Below are 20064 nucleotides of genomic sequence, written 5' to 3'. Positions count from 1 at the left end.
CAGCCCTTAATTTTGGGGTGTATCGACTAATGAACCCCGCATTATTAGCTAGATGTACCACATTACACACTTGCTAAATTATTAGCAGAAAATAAGACATCATTAGAGTCATTGGTAGCACGTATGGGACACGCTCAAATATGGTAGCTCTTATAAATATATCCTAATTGGTTGGTGATTATTCTTGTATAAGTGGGCTGGAATAAATTCTGTAGCTAAGGGTTTTTAGCCCTCGATAGATATAAGAAATAGAGTGGAAGTCTCCCTATTTCTTGAATCTGAAATAGAGTGGAAGTCTCCCTATTTCTTGAATCTTGGATTTCTTCATTTGTGATGGAAAAAAAAGGAGAAAACAAGAATACAAGTTTTATTAAAGAAAATGTTTCATTTACTCATGTCATGCTAACAGAGAGAATGACCAAATATATAGGCCTTACACCAACTTAAACTCCTAGAAATCAGCAACAAAATGCTAACAGAGAGAATGACCAAATATATAGGCCTTACACCAACTTAAACTCCTAGAAATCAGCAACAAACAATTCAAAAAACACATGCTCCTAGAAATCAGCAACAAACAATTCAAAAAACACATGACAATTGACTAAGTAAACAACTAAACCACTAGTAACATACAATCCTGAAAAATAGGAAACAACCTAATAACTAATTTTGAATCAGTTATTCAACAATTTGTACTCCAAAACTCATCCATGATCATTCCAAATTAGGATTTCGTCTGTTTAGAAAATTTGTGAAATTTCTGTTTGATTTGGTTATGTAGGGTCCTGTTTTGCTTATGTATACCAAGTGTAGGATCGTGACCCTTAAGAATAGAGTACGCTCTTATAAAAATCTGCGAAAGCTTTACACTTAAACACTAGAGGGTGAGTTTGCAAAGTATATTATAAATTGTAAAGAAAGAATGACAATCTCAGAAAATGAACATCACAAACACAAGCATGTATACTGGTTCCACCTCCCCGGTGTACATCCAGTCCCCAAGCAAATCCCACTTGAGATTTCCACTATGATTTTGAAACCTTACAAAATCAAAAGCAAACCTGACCAATTTACAAGACCATGCAAATTGCAACACCAATTGACAAGACCATGTTAATTACCACCTAATCTCTAAATCAAGAGATCAACCCTCTCAAACCCGAGAGAAATCTTTTTTGAAGCAAGAACACAATTGATCCTATAAGCCTTGAATGTGTAGTGAAGTGCTGCACTGGCTTAGGATTCTTTTAACTCTCTGAATATTGCCTATACAATCTCTAAGAATGATTAAAACCAAGACAATATCAGAAACTCTCTTTTTCTAAACACTTAGCATGAAAATCTGGAAAATTAGAGAGTGAATATGAAGCTCTAAGAATGATAGGAACAAAGGCAATATCAGAAACTCTCTTTTATAGAAAAACAGATTGAAAAACTGAAAGTTTTGAAGTGAATATGCACAAAATGTTTGATCTTACAAGTGCAAAACTTGGTGCTTATTTTCTGATGTTTAAACATATTTATAGCCTCTGAAATGACATAATTTTAAACCCAATTAACGTCCACAAAACGGCTATAAACAGTAACTTATTCAAAACCTGAAATCTGGAAAAACTACATCTGTAGTCGACTACAAGTCATAGTAGTCGACTACACTGAGTCTAAACAGACTCTGTGAAGTCAGAAAATTACTTAGTAGTCGACTACAAGGCATAGTAGTCGACTACACTATAAACTCACAGATTCTGGAATTTTTATTTGAGTATTTTGACCGTAACTTTCTCATCCGATATCGGAATGAGGTGGTTTAAGATTTGTTGGAAAGCTCTTGAAGAGACCTACAACTTTGGTCTTTTGAGTTTTTCCAGATTCTAATTGCTAAGTGGTGTAAATAAAATATTTTAAGACTCACCCAATATTTATAAAGTCTAATGGCTAACATAGGGGATTTCTATTGTTAACCAACACACTAAGCATGTGTTAGTGTGTTCTAACACTATGTGTGTATATGTGTGTGAGTGATCAATGCTTGTACAAATTTCTAAGCAAAGAAAATATAAAATTACATCTTAACAATAAAGTATATCTTTTTCTTTGCTTCATTTTGCCTTGAACTCATCTATGTCTTGAGTATCTCTTTGAATATAATTATTGATATAGCTCTGATACTGCAAAACAAATGTTAGCACATAATACACACAACAAATAATATTTGTTATTATCAAGACAAACTAATGTTTGCGTCAAAAGTTGGTTTTGTTATGGAATTCATTATATCTTCGGTCGATTACAACAAATTCAAAAGAGATAGTCTTTTTATAAGACTTCTTTTACACAACAAAAGAAAAATTATAACTTTTTAGAAACAAACGCAGGATCGTTGTTTGGATCGCTGCTTGCGTGGGATCTTTGCCTGTGCCGGGAGCGCTTTGACTCGTGGACCACCAAATCACAGATTCTGATTGAACCGTGAGGGGTTTAATGATTCTTCCTTCGTTTATCGAAGTAAGAATTTGAAGCGAATATCTTATCGATGTAAGATGTTCACTCTTCCAAAGATCAAGTCTGAGCTTAGATCTCTAGGACTCGCTAGAAGCTTCTTGAGGATGTTTGTGAAGAAGGAAGACTCTCTCTCTTGCTCTAATTCACCAAAACTCAAGGCTCTCTGCTCTAATCTCTCTGGAAAATGCTCAGCCCCTGTCCATGATGACCATAGGGGGGTATTTATAGCCTCCTTAGACAATAACTGAAGAAATAGCCGATCAACAACTGCCTCTTTAGGCGCTGCAGTCTACACTGCCGCGGCTATTGGCGCGGCAGTATAGGCTGCCGCGGCCAAAGGGACGGTTATCAGCACGTTCCATCGTGCTTAAAACCGTTCTCCCACGACCTTTAACCACTTTTTTCGTGATTTAACTGTTTGTCCACGTCAGCACACGTTTTATTTCTGATATGCTGCCACATAGGCCTCAAAAAATCATCATATAACTGCCTTGTAACCGTCACAACACTCCTTTAACATAGCCGCGGCACCCTAGGTTGCAGCGCCTAAGCCGCGACACAACAAGCTGCCGCGCCTTAGCCGCGGCACTATGTGCTGTCGCTCCTTAGCCGCGGCACTATGTGCTGTCGCGCCTTAGCCGCGACGCCATGGGCTGCCGCGCCACCTTGTGTTGCCTGATGACGTGTAAATTGTTCTCCCATATTGTTTTGAGTGGTATTTGGATGCCTGCAAGCATTTTTCGACGCCTACAACTAATCTTGGGGTCAAGATTCCTAACAGGTTATACTCATTTGATAATGTTAAGATACACACCAATAAGAATGCCTCGAACGGAGACGCAATACACAGAATAAACGCACAAAATCAATCACAGTACTCACAAATATACATGGTTCACTCATTCGGAGCTACTCCACGGTGCAACGACGACGTCCAGTTCTTTTATATTCCAAAAGAAGTGGATCAAAGAGAACACTCTCTCTTGATCAAGATACACTCCAAGAACTCTCACAAACTCTCTCTATGTTTCTCTCTTACTCTTCTATGAGAGGAGTTGTTTCTGGGATGAATTTTCTTAAAGAGTTTAGGCCATACACAAATAAAATATTATTAGTGGGACCCGCCACTTAATAATAATTTATTATGAGACCCACATCCTTTTTTCTTTTCTCAACAAAAGCGGTCACCGATTCTCTCTTTGTCAAATAAAGTGGTTGGGGTTGGCTAGGGCGGCTGACAGATAACATATTAGATGATGTAAGTTTTTAACTTGGGCATGCTGACATTATCGATTTTACTTTAAATCACTATTATTTCGTGGATTTGTGTGTGAGTATATTCCGTATTGAAAGAAATGAACTTTAGTTTTTTGGTTATATTGGTGGATGAAATTTAGTACTTCATCTTACTTCCAAGATGTATTTGTCAACCCTCATCAATGGGCGGCTAGTTTGTTAGAGATTCATATTAGAGTATAATCCTGTATCAGAGGGGAAGAAGACAATAAACTGATCAAATATTACCAGGATTTTTCAACTTGTAATCATGTAAGACACAAGAAATGCTTTCATTTGTTATGTAACTAACTTCTCAGCTGATTGAGCATGATACTTAGCGTTAGATAAATGAGCTACTGATTCTTTCTGTTATTAAGTGAACAAACCATGAATTGCTACAGTGAAGATCGGTACGTACTGACATGAAAGTGTTTCAGTATAATTAACTACAAGTAACTATCACAAGTCCAAGCATTCTGCAATGAGATTGCAGTTTCAAACTTAGCATGTACTCAATATCAAGTTGTAGTGATTCCTTTTCTTTCCGTGGAAACTGCTCTTTTTTTATTCTATATAGTAGCACTAAAAGGTCAATGAATTTTGTGAGCATTATTTTATATTACATCTTTCATTTGGAAAACTGAGACATTCATTTTTTAGGAATTAATTGCATCATATTCTAAAGAATCTGATAATTCACTTGAGTGCTTTTGCGATCTTCACCCACTAGAACTCATGGGAAGTACATACACAATTGGTTCCAGCCACATCTATATGCCTGTTTAATTAGTTAAAGAAAGTGCTTGATGCTGCTATAAATGGCCAGAACATTCTGCAATTGTAACTGTTGAATATTGGAATTTCAGGGGATCAAAGATATTTTCTTCGTTCATCAAGTTCTTGAAAAGCAAGGATCCTAATGATGGGTCAGAGCAGGCGTTGGTTGATGAACTGAGTTCCCTAGACCAACACCTCAAAGACAATGTATGCACCAAATTTTTTAATGTTCTAACCTGTTCTCGAACTTTAAACTGGTTTTCTAGATGGACTACCTAACCCTTACTCTAAATCAAAACCCTCGAAAACAAGATTGTCTTATATAACACTAAATTATCTCCTATTGGCAGGGACCATTTATTAATGGAGAAGCTATTTCTGCTGCTGATTTAAGTCTGGCACCAAAGTTGTTCCATCTTGAGACTTGCCTTTCCCACTTCAAAGGTTGGAATGTCCCAGAAAACTTGACTCATGTTCATGCATACATGAAGGTATGCATTTTCTTCATGCTGCTAACTTCAGTAGCATATACTGTCTAATTTTCTGATATTTGTTAAATTTTTGGTCAAGTATTCAGATAAAAGTTATTGTTTTAAACTTTTAATATGCGGAACCCTTCTTTAAGGCCTTTTCTAATTGTCTATGTCGGTGGCGTTATTTAGATAAAGCCGATACAGTATAGTTATTAGGGTAGCAGAAAGTACTATTTAGTTAAGCCTCTATTTTCTTTGTTAAGTGTTTTAGTCCCACATTGTGTACACTGGCAATCTTGAACTATTTCTCTATCTATATAATAAAGGGGCATAGAGTATTATTAAGTCAAGTCTCTATTTTCTTTGTTAAGTGTTTTACTCCGCATCGAGTACACTTGTAATCTTAAACTATTTCTCTATCTATATAATAAAGGGGGTTGGCCCACAATGGGATCAAGTCAATTTTTCTAACTTAACAATAGCAATGAAGATTCCTGTTGGATTGTTGTAAATAACGTCATGTCTTCTCTTGGTCTCTAAGCTCTCTGTCCAGACTCTACTGTTCATAGAGTTAAATGTCAATTATTTAAGAGGCTAGACCTGCTGTATATAAAGTTTTAGAAATCCGTGCAATCAGTTGCATACCTCCAAACAGTTGTAACAAAGAATTCTTAACTTTAAACTCCATAACTATAGGAAGTATACTATCTGTTACCATACTACATATTCTTCTTAGATCTGAGCCCTTCACCTGTTACCGTTTTGGATACTGTGGCTGTTTTATATACCAACAACAAAACTTTTTTCCCAAAATTTTGGGGCTGGCTGTTTCAGTTCATACAAAAGTTAAAGCTAAGGATATAATTAACCATGCCCTGCGCCCATACTTTCCCTTGTTTACTTAAAATCATAAGCTCATAACTTCATTACACATTCATGTAAGAACATCTTAATCAAGATTGATATTGTGAGGGCAATAGAAAAAACTCTTAACTTCCATTGCTCAGCTTGCCATCCAAAAATAAAACAAAACATGAATTTGCAAAGGCTAAAATTGCATTAAAATGCCCTAGAGTTTCACTAGTCTTGCACTTAAGTGACTCCTACTTTAGAACTGAGCAAAAAAATGCCCCAAAATATTTAAGTGTTGTAGGTGAATCCCCTATAGTTGGAAAAATCCAGGCGGTGTTAACTTTTCTTTACGATCCAAGAATATCACATAACAGAGTGTACTAAACTGAAACTATTAGCAACTTTAGGGTATTTAAGTGAAGTTATTTACAAACTGAAGGTATTTATAAGCAACATTAGGAAAACTAGAAAGCATCAGAGTGCAACATTAGGTAAACAAGAGGGCAACTATACGTGTCCTGATGAAACAAATGCTATGCATATGAGACCATTATTCTGGTCGATGGCTAAACACAATATATCCTTCAATGCTATCCTTCTGATGTGGCATACAGAGGGGGAACAAAGAGGGCAACTATATGGCATTTAAGTGCAATTTAGCCATTTGCAAAAGAAAAACTAGTAGCTTATAAGTATTTGCTTTTTGGATTTTGCGCAGCTGCTTTTTGAACAGGAATCTTTCAAGAAGACCAAAGCTGAGAAGCAGTACGTGATTGCTGGATGGGAACCCAAAGTGAATGCTTGACGTTCTAGTGAGGAACTGAAATAGTTATGTAGAAGTTGCTGCGAGCTTTCCTTGTTCTTAGATGTGTGTGAATTATCGTGTCATCAGAGAACAGAATGATCTGGCTATAATAAATATGTTCTGTCTAAAAACTGTCCCGTGGTGATATCAATCTCATTCTGATGTACATTGACTTCAACATGAATAAATTATTTTTATGCGTAGTTGTATATTCCAGACCCACTTAGGGTTATAACTAATGATGTTTGAACAAGCAAACCCTCATCATTCGCTATACACGGGGACGAAAAAAATATGTGTCACTAAGTTTTAGCCTGTATGTGTGTGCATATTATGTGTATGCCGACATCTACATCCACATAATATATAACATATGTGCGTATATACACATCATTACATGCATACATAATTACATGTAAACTTGAACATATACGTTCATGCATGCAGAGAAATACATGAACATATTCAGATGAAGCTTTAAAACAATGCATAAGCCAATGTTTTTTCCTCGAAAAAAGTTTGCATGAAACACCTAAGCTTTTCAACCTTTGAAAAAAAAGAGGAGATAAAGATGTGTCAGAGTTTAAATGAGTCTCAAAGAGATGAGCGTGTGTGTATTGTTGAACATGAATAGACATGCCAATTTGCTAAGCAGAATATCTATAGCTTCCAACAACTTTATGACATCCGGAAGTTCGGCAATGAGGACCAAGATATGTGCCATTCTCATAGTGACTGAGTTGGACACAAGCAGTATGTCTCGAATTTAGAAAGGTAGGAACTTTTCGTTGAAAATTACTTTACATTTTCTTTGCATTGAAACATTATTTAATTATGATTTCAGGTATACTTATCTGACGTTAGATATCAGGCACACTTATTTGATTTCTTTTATTGTTATCTGTTTCTGTTCCTGCTTCTGTACCTCCCCTCTTGAGAACTTGATAGAGTGGTGCGTAGCAATCAGATAGTCATTTGAAAGCAGTTTGAACTCTACTGACACATTCTGCCATGCTAGTGTAAATATCATGAAGTGCTGGTGAATCACAAGGATTAATTGGAAGAACTTGCAAATCTAAAGGTGGAAATGCACGTTAGAATTTCTCCTGTAACCATTCAAGTAGCTTGCTAAGAAGGTAGAATGAACATTAATGAAGGTAAACCGCAATAGCCTATGGGCTTCATAATATCTGTTTCAATAATGCCTACTCATAGAAGAAGTCTCCAGGAGTTGCTGCATCAGTTTGATTGTAGTGGTTAATAAATTGGTCTCCCTTTCTTCCTAGGTTCAAGTAAACCAATATGTAGGATCCCCAACTCTGGCCTTCATGTTCACCATATTGGAAATTTTGGTGTACACAGCACACTGAGGACCAGAGGTCATGAATACTAGCACAAGCTAGTGCCTACTACGCAGTAATGAGGATGACTGTCGTGTGATAAATTACAAGCAAAACATGAATAGAAGAGTTTCCCTTAACAAAGTTGGATGATGGAGAGGAACATGTACCCAGTCCCAAAATGTTTAGATAAACGTTTGTCTTTTTTTTTTTTTTTTGTTCGATGTTATTGCTTTGCCAGTAGAAAATTTCTTTTAGCTCTTTATAGAGAGCTTATATTTAGGATAAGAGAGGTGTTTAAACTTTAAATATATTTTCTTGTACTTATATATGATGTTTTTTGTAAGAAGAACCTAGCATATGAGATAAAAATATTTTTCATATTGTTTTTCTTGGCAACCCTTGTTCAGGAACAGGTTCACTAGCTTACACAATCACTAATTCATCCATAATATGATACCTATATAGTGTACACTTGCAGAAATGCGCACAAACCTACCATATATTCATGCACACGCGCGCGCATGCGTACACACAAAATTCGTCCAACCCCGGCATAGCTGTAACATCCTGAAGTTCTTTGTAACGTTGTAAAGTTGCTTAGCTCTTTGCACAGTTTCACACGCACGACGCGCGCGCGCACATCCTCTTGATGCTTCTGACTTTAAGCGCATCTCATTGCATGTAGTGTTTATGCAAATCAGATTCATCTACTAACCTATGACATCAAATGCTTCGTATGGCAGTCCCTTCTAACAACATGATTATAACGAATCTGATGTATTCATCGATTCCAACCGTTATCGTTAACATCATCAATAAGAGAGCATGTAATCAGCTGAACTTCTTGGATTGGTATTTTGGCCTCTCTAGTTGAGTTATGGATCTGAAACATGAGAACTATCAGCCAACTTACAGTTTTGGCCTTTTCTCTTACTTTTGATGGCTGCCCATCCACCTGCCTCATATTCTGTACTATGATACCACCCTTATCCTTCTTGTTGCTTTCGAAACCATGCATTCTTCAGTGGAATGTAGCTCTCTTACAATAAGAGCCTCTCCACAACAAAAGTTTACTACTCGTTTCTTAAGGGTGATGATGAAGGCCTCCCAATTATCAAAAGAATCCAAACCTTGCCACTATTCCTTCACCTGTCACGGATACCAATGATGCCATTTAGTATGAGCTATCCACTCTCAACCATAGATAATTAAAGAGTCAGGTATTCTAACTTATCGGGCTACTAACTAGAGCCACATAGAAACTGAGCGATGATGATGAAAATAGGTACTTGGTCCATTTTCTAGTTGTTGAGTTTGAGCTAGTGTAAGATAGGAAAGGAGTTTTGGTTAATTGTTAATGATGATTATATGAAAAGATCTTTTAGTTTGATGCATATAGCCTAAGTGATCAGTACCGCAATACAAAAAGTTGTCAGTTTCAGCAGTGCTGAAGATTGATTATTGATTTCTTACCTTTTGGCATCTTCAAATGATAAGAATGAAAAGGAATGTCACTTGCCAGAACTGCTTAAACATAGAAGATGGCATTGGAGGGTAAATCTTCTGAGTTAAATTTTTAAGGCTGGTTCAAATATTTTATCACTGTTCTTGTTTCACAATGGACTAGGATTGCTAAAGAAATGCTCCAACCTTTTTTTTTTCCTTCTTTTTTACGAGGGAAACCTTGGTCGGGGGAGCTATAACCAGACTACATTTAGATCTAAAGGGGTGAAACAGAGTTTAGCAAGTACAATTAGATGTGGGTATTTAGTTGCATTCATTTTCCCTTGCAGGTTTGGTAATTTAATCAATTTTCATTGAAATGTCGCAAGCATGGCGCTTCTATAAATGGAGCATCACACCTTCTTTTGTCTGTAAAGAGAAGATACACAACAGAAAACTGTAAAATAGCGTGCTTCTCTCAAAATTGATCGCCGTATCATCTTGGGTGCTCTTCATGCTTCTTTATGAATATGCAGTTGAAGCTCTTTTAATAGGCAATTTTTGGCAGGGAACTAGAGTTTTGAATGAGTCTTATTGTTAATATTGTTGTTGTTGTGTATTGTCAACCCTGTATGCTAAACTTAAAAACCTCCGACAGGATTCATTTACCTTGATTAGATATGTTGTTCAATATAGTTCTTGCAATGTTACTAAATTATAAAAGTATCCTTATAACTTTTGTTATTATCAAGCTTATAGAAAGTGCTAGGCGGTCCAGACATTCAACCTGGTGCCTAGGAATTTTCCTTTTTATTAATTTTTTAATTATAATCAATGATATCGAAAGCACTAACACCTAGGTTTCGCTAACACCTATGCACTACTTTCAAGAGAATTTCTTTCTTTTTTTAGGTGGTGATGGAGGTTTTGCTAAAAGTAATAGGAGTTAAAAGGAGGTGTTTGCAGTCAGTGGAAGCGTCCGGAGGAGTTTAGAGGTTATTAGAGGAAGTGGAGGCAATAACGAGGAAATCACAACGAAGACCTAAGTGGTGCAATCCTCGTAAGCGGACTCTGCTCCCCTATGCACTCGAAAGACCTAATCAATGATATCGAAAGCACTAACACCTAGGTTTCGCTAACACCTACGCACTACTCTCAAGAGAATTTCTTTTTTTTAGGTGGTGATGGAGGTTTTGCTAAAAGTAAGAGGAGTTAGAGATGGTGTTTGCAGTTAGTGGAAGCGTCTGGAGGAGTTTAGAGGTTATTGGAGGAAGTAGAGGCAGTAACGAGGAAATCACAACGAAGATCTAAGTGGTGCAAACCGTGTAAGCGGATTCTGCTCCCCTATGCACTCCAAAGACCTAAGCAGCGGTCTAGGTTATACCGCCTAGACCTAGACAGCTTAGATGGGAGCTTTTTAAAACATTGGTTACTACTACTATTACATTATAGTATCTCAAAACCTCATCTACATTTTGGATGCAGTTATCCAACTTTTCCCCTTTCCAATGAATTGAAGGCCTCAAGTCACAATATCCCCATCCGTAAAGGACACTACTAGAGATAGGATGGAGTATCCAAACCACTCATTGAGGATTCTGTAATAACAGTTAGTAAAAGTGAAAAAACAAAAGAACTTGAAAAGACGTTATTGATGCTTTGATCAATATGGTGTGCAAATGCCAGAGAGCAAAGCGAGGAGAAATAATTTTTATTACTTAATCCAGTTGTTAAGTTAGATATATAAGTCGATATTAAATCGAAGTGATATAATGGTGCATGCTACTTAATCTAGTCTTTTTCACAGTGGACTAGTGTACATATTAGTCAACAGGCTTTTAATTAGCATGACAATAAAAATGGTGAAGACATGATGATGGTTACATTGAAATGAATCATAAACATAAAGACCTCTCTGCTACTTATCTGCTACAGGTAGGGGTGGTAAAACGAACGAATCGAATTGAATACTGCGATGTTCGCATTTGTACTTGTTCGAATTCCAACACGAATTCAAATATCCATCTCTGTAGCTTTTCGAATTCGAACTCAAATGCTCGGTATTTGATAAATATTCACAAATATTTATAGAATATTAAATTATATTTATTTTGCTAAAAAATTTTATTTTTAGATAGTATTTAAATTTATCAATGAAAAATATTTCTTTGTAGTTATGATGTATGCATATATATATTAAATTCAAATATTTTATTAGAAAACTTACTTAAAATTATTTTAAGTTTCTCAAAATTAGTATATAGAACTTAAGCAGAAAATATAAGTACGTTAAAAATATAAGTACGTTAAAAATAGACTTATATGTGTAATGATACAAATTATAAACGATCAAATTTTAAACGAGTATTTGATAAGCAAACGAATCGAACATACCCCATGTTAAATTTTATTCGTTAATGAACTTGAATACTAAATGTTAATTGTTTAGCGTTAAATGAACTATCATATCGAATATAACCGAATATATAGTTAGTCGAATAATTAGCGAACTATTTGTTAATTATTTGGTTCGTTCTAGCTACATGCTATCAAGAGAATCAAATTCATATAACCAACTGTTACATGCTGGAGGAGAGCAAAGATATGCATGTCATGATCATATGAACATTTCTATGATTTCAACTACACAAAAGCTCAGAGCTGTCAGCATCCTCAACAAGAAGTTAGTAGCAAGCGACCGTTAATTATGTCATCATCAGCAAATAACGCAAGAAAGTAGTAGCACGATTAAGTTAATTACAATGTGCAACGGTACCAGCTAGCAACAAAAATCTATAAACTAACCAAGCTAATAAATACCATAATGCCACCTGTACATTAAAGAACGCAAATCCCCGGTCCCAATCAAATAGAGAGAGACGTACGTGAGTCATACAATCTTATTCGTTGACATGCCCACCCTCGCTATTTCGCTGAAATTACGAGACGTGCCGGCTGAAGAAAATAGAGCTAGCTCAGTCGTTATTGTCGTCGCCGTCGGGATCTCTCGCGGCGGCCTCTTCGAGCATTCTCTGGACCCTCTGCTTCGTCTCCGTTTCTGACGCTCGTTCTGCTCTGTCCCGTGTGTACGCCTCGAAGAACTCCCTGTTCTCCTTCTCGAGCTCTTTCCATACTGATACAAATACGCGACAGAACATTGTAAGTTCATCGATCAAAAGTAGATGACAAGGCATTCTAAGCACGTGACGTATGTAATGATTTAGATTATATAATTAAGTCTTAGTGGCCTGCCTGTGGAAGTGATCACAGGCTTGATGTTTGCATGCTTGTTTAGGGCTTCCATGCACTCCTCCTTGTTCATGTGGAAGAGGAGGCACTTCTCGATCAAGTGTTGCACCTACAAATTAATAAATAAAAAACATGGAAACCTCAAATATATTAAACACACTTGCGCTTAAAATAAGTACAAGTCGATCGCATGAAACAACAATTAATGGAAAAAAATCAGTATTAATTAAGTGACAATTAATTCGTCTTTTAGAAGAGCTACCATTAGCAATGAGGTCTATGATCCTAGGTACTAGTCATGCATACGGCTAGTATAATCTATATATCTCTCAGTAGCTCATTTAAAAAAAAAAAAAAAAGGGCATGCATACGGCTAGTATAATCTATATATCTCTCAGTAGCTCATTTAAAAAAAAAAAAAAAAGTGTGGTAACAAGTCATAACGAGTGACCCCTCACGTACAGGATATAGTAAAAAGATAAATTTAATTATTAAGGATGATTTTTCTAATATCTCACCATTCTGATGTATGAAGCCGAGGACTCACCCATGAGAAAGCTGAAGAATAAAATGAGAGAGAGAGAGAGAGAGGGAAGAAGGGCGGATCAAATGAACAGAGAGCTAGAGAGTATATAGCTAATTGTGAAGATATATGAGGTGATCATAAGGAGCGGGGGGCTTTAATATAAATAGTAGGAGGAGGGAAGAAAAAAATATATAAAAAGAGATGAGGGGGGCCAGGGAGATCACGTGGGAGACGAGAGATCATTGGACGAGACGAGATAGGAGGGAGATTTTGAACGCTAGAATTGAGGGGGAACCGTCGCCTCCTCCTCCTCCGACTTTCTCACTTCCTCTTTTTAACTCTTCGATCAAGGTGGGGCCAGGCACCGCTTATCTTCACGTGACCCGTGGCCCATTCGATCCCCTATAACTCTAATCCTGAGTTTGATCTCGCGTTACGAGTCAAGTAGTGTATGTACGTACAGTCGACTTGATCGGAATTTACTAGCTCTCCTAAAGAATAACAACTAATAGTATTGATCAAGACATGGACACCGGTAACAGTGTTGCTCGTTCCCTAGCTAAGTCGGTTGATTGTTTGTCCTCTTGTTTTTGATATGTTTCTGTCCCTTTTGTTTTTCAGACCGAGTGTTGTTGAGGACTTGGCTGGCTAGGTTACCCTACTTGCCACTGTCAATTCAATTCGAGAGTTTAAATTTCCTAATTTATAATTGAAAAGTACTCGTAGATTACCTAGAAACACACATGTACGTAGTTTCCTACCACAACAATTACCGGCATCCCAGTTACCATCTCCATCATTCAAGTTTTGATGTTCCGATCCTGCTACGTGGATTTGGATCCTCTCCACTACAAAAAAGTAGTGGAGAGACCACTACTTTTAATCTCAAGCGTTGATTATTTAGTAGGCGGTTATGATACAATCTAAATCTAACACTTACTATACCCCCGTGTATTGCACTCATTCCTAATTTGCACTAAAAGAAAAAATCATAACCATCAACTAGATAATCAATGGCTATGATTATGTAGTGGTCCCTCCACTATTTTTTTTGTAGTGGAGAGGATCCGAATCCCTGCTACGTTAGACCCTCTTCAAGTCCATGGCAACTCCATATCTTGTTACCAAACAAACATAACCTAAAAATAAATCAGGATTTGGATCCTCTCCACTATAAAAAAAGTAGTTGAGAGACCACTACTTTTAATATCAATCGTTGATTATTTAGTAAGCGGTTATGATACAATCTAAATTTAACACTTATCATACCCCTGTGTATTGCACTCATTCTTAATTTGCACTAAAAGAAAAAATTACAACCATCAACTAGATAGTTAATGGTTGTGATTATATAGTGGTCAATCCAGATGATCCGAATCAAAAAAACTCACGTACGACAACCAGAAGCAGCTGTTGTGACTGATGCTTTGAGAAACCAAACCAACGAACGCCGAGAGAAAGACCAAACAAAACACAAACACCAAGGTTTTACGTGGTTCGGCAAATTGCCTACGTCCACGGGGCAAGAAGGGGGTGGGTTTTCACTAATAGAGAAGGAGAGTACAAATTGAGATTACAAATCGCTCAAACGAACCAACTAATCTCACCAACAAATCTCTCAATCTCTCAACCAATAACCCTAACAAATAGCTCAGAAAGATCTCTCTTTTTCTGTGCTCCAAAACCCCAAAATTCTCCTCACAAAACCCTCAAATCGTATTGGTATTTATACCAAAACAGAAACCCAAACAGACTGCAAATAGGAACCTGAACTTTCCAAAAAACCCGTCATAAGTCGACTTATCAGTCTGCATAAGTCGACTTGGCAGAGCGAAAAACAGCAACTGGAGAAGAGATCATAAGTCGACTTATCAGACCTGATAAGTCGACTTGGCAGAGCAAAAAACCAACAATCCAGAGCAGAACGTAAGTCGACTCATGCACCAACATAAGTCGACTTACCATAAGTCGACTTATGCCTGTGCATGAGTCGACTTATGACCAAAAATCTGCTTTTTCCAATTCTTCTCCACAATTCTCCACCTCGGCGAAGTTTTCCCAAAACTGAGCCGACACCAACCAAACAAATGCCTCACATGCTGAGACCCAAATGAGAGTGTGAACACTCACCCCAAATGTCGATGTCGCTCACCAAATCGGCTGCATCAAAATGACTGCCTACGTATCCTTTGCCCAAGGAATCAAGCCTTCACGTAGTTCACCCAAACGGCCTCCAAAGGCCCTCAATCAAATAGAAAAGTCTGCAACTCTTCTCCAATATCACCAAACGATCTGCAACTGATAGTATTCCCAATGACCCCAAATTGAGACAAATCAAACACCTCCACCTGAGGTAAACCAATGGCCATATCCAAACTATATCTACCAGCTGCAACTGAATCCAAAACCAATCCATCATCTGCATCCAAAACCAAATGATCTCCAACCTGTGTCACCTTAGCTGGAATCCCAAATGACGCAGTATGATCTGGAGTATGTGGAGTAATCTCCACCCAACGTGGAGTAGCATCACTCTCCACCTGCTGCGATATCCAAATGACCTGATCAACACTCTCCACCTGCCGAGAGTCAAAAGTGACATACCTGCTCAGAACAAAATCAGAAGCTCCCAAACGATAATCAACTGAGCCTCCGAACCCCAAACGCGCAATCGGATCCAATCTCACATCCACGATGTGACCAAATGCTGGGTATCCAAATATCCGACGCGACCCAAAATCTGAAGCAGCTCCACCAGATCTAATAACTCCTAAAGCAGCAGTCGGCGACCTATGCATAAGATGACCCAAATATGTCGAAGCCCGCACACCAATGCCAATGCTCGACATCAAACGCCGATCCTCCTCCAGAAAGGAACGACCCATCGAAACTGTCATCTCATCTCGTCGCCCCAAAGTCTCCACACCAATGAAGTGTCTCCTATTGCCGTGAGCTCGGCACCAACGCAAGAAAGGACCCCTACCAAAGCTGAAACAATGAGTTACCTTTCTGCCAATACACTTCTTCCAATTGTTGTTGACTTCTAGGACTTTACACCAACGGGAACTGGTCGCGACCCAATAATGCCTAGAACAATCACCAACTGTGGAAACCAAGATACGATTACCTCCCAATGATGCCTCCTTGGAAGGCCCCCAAATGCCTGACTGAACACCTCCAAAAAGACCCCTCGCTCGATGGATAGAAGTGCCAAACTCCACCACGGTCTCGCTCATCCTAATGTGCTCACAGGACTTCAATCTGCAGGTCATAGCACTCCTCAACAACCAATGCACGGTATTACCAATCATATACCCCAGCACCAAACAATGCCACAGTCTAGCCGAATCTGATGAAGTCGTCATTTCCCTATCAATCACCGTGCTTCCGTGCAAATAATACAAATTTCTTCTTCTGACGCCCTTCATCACAATCATGGACCCAAATGTAACCTTCAAGCGTGCATCCGCCAAGGTCACCCTATAGCCAGCTGCCTCCAAAGCTCCAAGTGAAATGATGTTCTTCTTCAACTGAGGAACGAACCTCACTCCAACCAACTCCCGAATCACCCCGTCACTCATCCTGATCCGAACAGTACCAATACCACCAATAGAGCATTTGTGATCATTCCCCATGAGCACGAAATCCCCTCTTTCCAACTCCTGAAAGCTGGAGAACCAATCCCTCCTAGGGCAAATGTGGTATGTAGCACCCGAATCCAATATCCACTCTGTAGAGTAGGCAACACAAACTGACGGCAGTGCAGATAACGAGTAGCCCGAAGAATCCGAATCTGAATCGTTGCCACTAGCCTTGACAACATTCGCCTCTGAAGCTTGAATAGCTTTTCCCTTATTCTTCCCGGCTCGATCAACTAACTTTGGGCAATCGGCTTTCCAATGTCCATCTTCTTTGCAAAAGGCACATTGATTCTTACGAACTCCAAGATGTGCCCCTCTAGACTGCGACCTCCCACTACGGTTTGGACCCTTTGCTCTTGCGACCAACGCCCCCGCTACCGGCTCAAACGAAGTCTCCTTATCCTTCTTTCGAAGCTGATAATTCACAAGTGCAGCGGTGACCTCACTATACGAAAGAGATGCCTTCCCATTAATAAGAGTAAGAACGAAGGTCTCATATTCCTCGTCAGGCAAGGAACTCAATAGCAACAACGCCTTGTCCTCATCTTCAATCTTAACATCCACATTCGCCAAATCCGCAAGAAGCTTCGTGTAGTGGTTCATGTGATCACCAATGGAGGTTCCTTTCTTCAACTGGAAGCGGTAAAGCCTCCTCTTCAAATGCAAGCGATTCTCCACACTCTTGGTCAAATACTTGCTCTCAAGGATCTCCCAAATCTTCTTTGCAGAAGTCTCATTGATCACATCATACTTTAGATCTTGAGTGAGACAAGACCTAATCACACCACACGCCGTTCGATTCATCTTTTTCCAAACCTTCTCATCAATGTTGTCCGGTTTCCCGTCCAACTCCAACGTATCTTCCAAATTTTGCGCGTTGAGCGCATCCATGACTTCGCATCGCCAAAGTCCAAAATTGTTTGTGCCATTGAACTTTTCCACATCAATCTTCATTGAGTGGATATTCAAGCTTTGGACGGTCTTCACGCCGGAAGTACTGCCCACAACTCCTTCTTTCTCGGCCATAATCCTCAAGGCACCACCAAACCAATGCGGAAACAAACGAGAAATAGATCCAAACTGAAAAAGACGAGATTTTTACAAAAAAAGATCCCACCTTTATCACCAAACGAAGCCCTAGATGAACTTCCAAAGCGATCTACTCCTCCAAATAGCCCAAGCGTTGCCCGTGCTCTGATACCACTTGTTGTGACTGATGCTTTGAGAAACCAAACCAACGAACGCCGAGAGAAAGACCAAACAAAACACAAACACCAAGGTTTTACGTGGTTCGGCAAATTGCCTACGTCCACGGGGCAAGAAGGGGGTGGGTTTTCACTAATAGAGAAGGAGAGTACAAATTGAGATTACAAATCGCTCAAACGAACCAACTAATCTCACCAACAAATCTCTCAATCTCTCAACCAATAACCCTAACAAATAGCTCAGAAAGATCTCTCTTTTTCTGTGCTCCAAAACCCCAAAATTCTCCTCACAAAACCCTCAAATCGTATTGGTATTTATACCAAAACAGAAACCCAAACAGACTGCAAATAGGAACCTGAACTTTCCAAAAAACCCGTCATAAGTCGACTTATCAGTCTGCATAAGTCGACTTGGCAGAGCGAAAAACAGCAACTGGAGAAGAGATCATAAGTCGACTTATCAGACCTGATAAGTCGACTTGGCAGAGCAAAAAACCAACAATCCAGAGCAGAACGTAAGTCGACTCATGCACCAACATAAGTCGACTTACCATAAGTCGACTTATGCCTGTGCATGAGTCGACTTATGACCAAAAATCTGCTTTTTCCAATTCTTCTCCACAGCAGCGCGCTATACGGTACCGACTTCGCATCAACCAAAATGCCTCATTTCATTACCAAGCACTCAAGCAGGTGATGCTAGCAGTCCTCATGTGCCAGGCTGCCAGCTAGACCCATTTCGTCGCCAAACGGATGGCACCAGCCATCCTGATCACGTGCCAGCGAACGGCCTAGCGCAATTCCGTGCGTTGCGTTTGCAGCTCTTTCTCATTTCACCTCATGAACAAATGACCAGCGTACGTACGTACAAACAGTGAGGAAAAGACGTGGCCCCCTTTGTTTCTCCACGTAACCCTTCACTTTTTTTTTTCCGGAGCTCAACTTAGTTATTATTGACAAGGAAAAATACCCCAGAGACCCAAAAAAATGGACCCCTACGGGACAGGTGAGGTCAGTGGCGGAGCTAGGATTTTAATCCTATAGTGTCCTATAGATGCATCGGTAATGGTGGAAAATACATCTCTCTCAACATAAGCCACCAAACTATCATTAAGCTGAAAAAATTCGAACCCGCGCGCATGCTGGGTTCCTTGAGACCCTTTTCCGCTAAACCATCTATACTTTTGTTATTTTTATATGTGCTCTCTGATAGATATTCAGTTTTTACTGGTGTCCTGAGAACCCAGAGGCACCCATTCAGCTCTGCCCCTGGGTGAGGTGTCAGTTCCTAGGAACGATTTACTGTTTATAAACAGTAAATCGCGCCCCCAGTAACTGACGTCTCACCTGTCCCACGGGGTCCCATCTTTTTAGGACCACTGTAGCAATACCCTATTGACAGTGAATTAAGTGGTATGAGTCGTTACCAAATTAAAAGCTTGGTGTACGAACTGCGTAAAGGTCGCGATCGAACCCTAGGGTTTGGACGTGAAGACATTGAGCAACCTGCCGAGCTCGCCACGTGACCTGGACCCCACACGCTTTCGTCACAAATGCGAAGGAATATTCATAATTATGATAGTGACTCGAGCCGTCATGTTTTTTCTTAACTAGACTACCGATTTGACCAGCGGCGGAGCTATTCAGTAACTAGTGCCGTCACCTGGATTTCCTATCTTATAGATTTTTTTTATTTGTATTTATTGTTTAAGACGCCACTAAGATTAAAAGAAAAATTTCCTAATAAACCAAAATATAGCACCAACATGGAGACAAGTAAGGTGTCCCCCTTAATGATGGCCAACTCATTATGCAATAGGGGGGAGACACCTCATTTGTCCCCCCTGTTGGTCCCATATTTTGAGTCCCCGTAGCTAAGCTCATATTAAAATACAATCATAATAACCGGTACAAAATTGTAGCTCTACCACTGATTCCGATCAGAAATCTCGTAATCAATACAAGTC

The 20064-nt window shown here is 39.0% G+C and overlaps 2 protein-coding genes across 2 annotated transcripts in view; one reads left to right on the top strand and one right to left on the bottom strand.

Annotated features, from left to right (window-relative positions):
- Nucleotides 1-6893, top strand: part of LOC109829920 (glutathione S-transferase DHAR2-like) — a 7624-nt gene extending 731 nt beyond the window's left edge. The window contains exons 4-6 of the mRNA XM_020397014.1: nt 4650-4767; nt 4911-5051; nt 6604-6893. Of these exons, the coding sequence (XP_020252603.1) occupies nt 4650-4767; nt 4911-5051; nt 6604-6690 (346 nt within the window). The 3' untranslated portion in view covers nt 6691-6893. The remainder of the gene's footprint in view (nt 1-4649; nt 4768-4910; nt 5052-6603) is intronic.
- On the bottom strand, nt 12161-13514 carry LOC109829350. Its single transcript, XM_020396480.1, has 3 exons — nt 13244-13514; nt 12729-12834; nt 12161-12609 (listed from the first exon to the last, which is right to left on the bottom strand). Exons 1-3 carry the CDS (start codon nt 13274-13276, stop codon nt 12452-12454), a joined length of 297 nt encoding a protein of 98 aa, XP_020252069.1. The 5' UTR covers nt 13277-13514; the 3' UTR covers nt 12161-12451.

Source organism: Asparagus officinalis, chromosome 2 (assembly GCF_001876935.1).
Source record: "Asparagus officinalis chromosome 2, Aspof.V1, whole genome shotgun sequence".
Taxonomy (NCBI): domain Eukaryota; kingdom Viridiplantae; phylum Streptophyta; class Magnoliopsida; order Asparagales; family Asparagaceae; genus Asparagus; species Asparagus officinalis.
The sequence above is the reverse complement of the archived record's forward strand: the minus strand, read 5'-3'. Positions and strand labels throughout refer to the sequence as shown.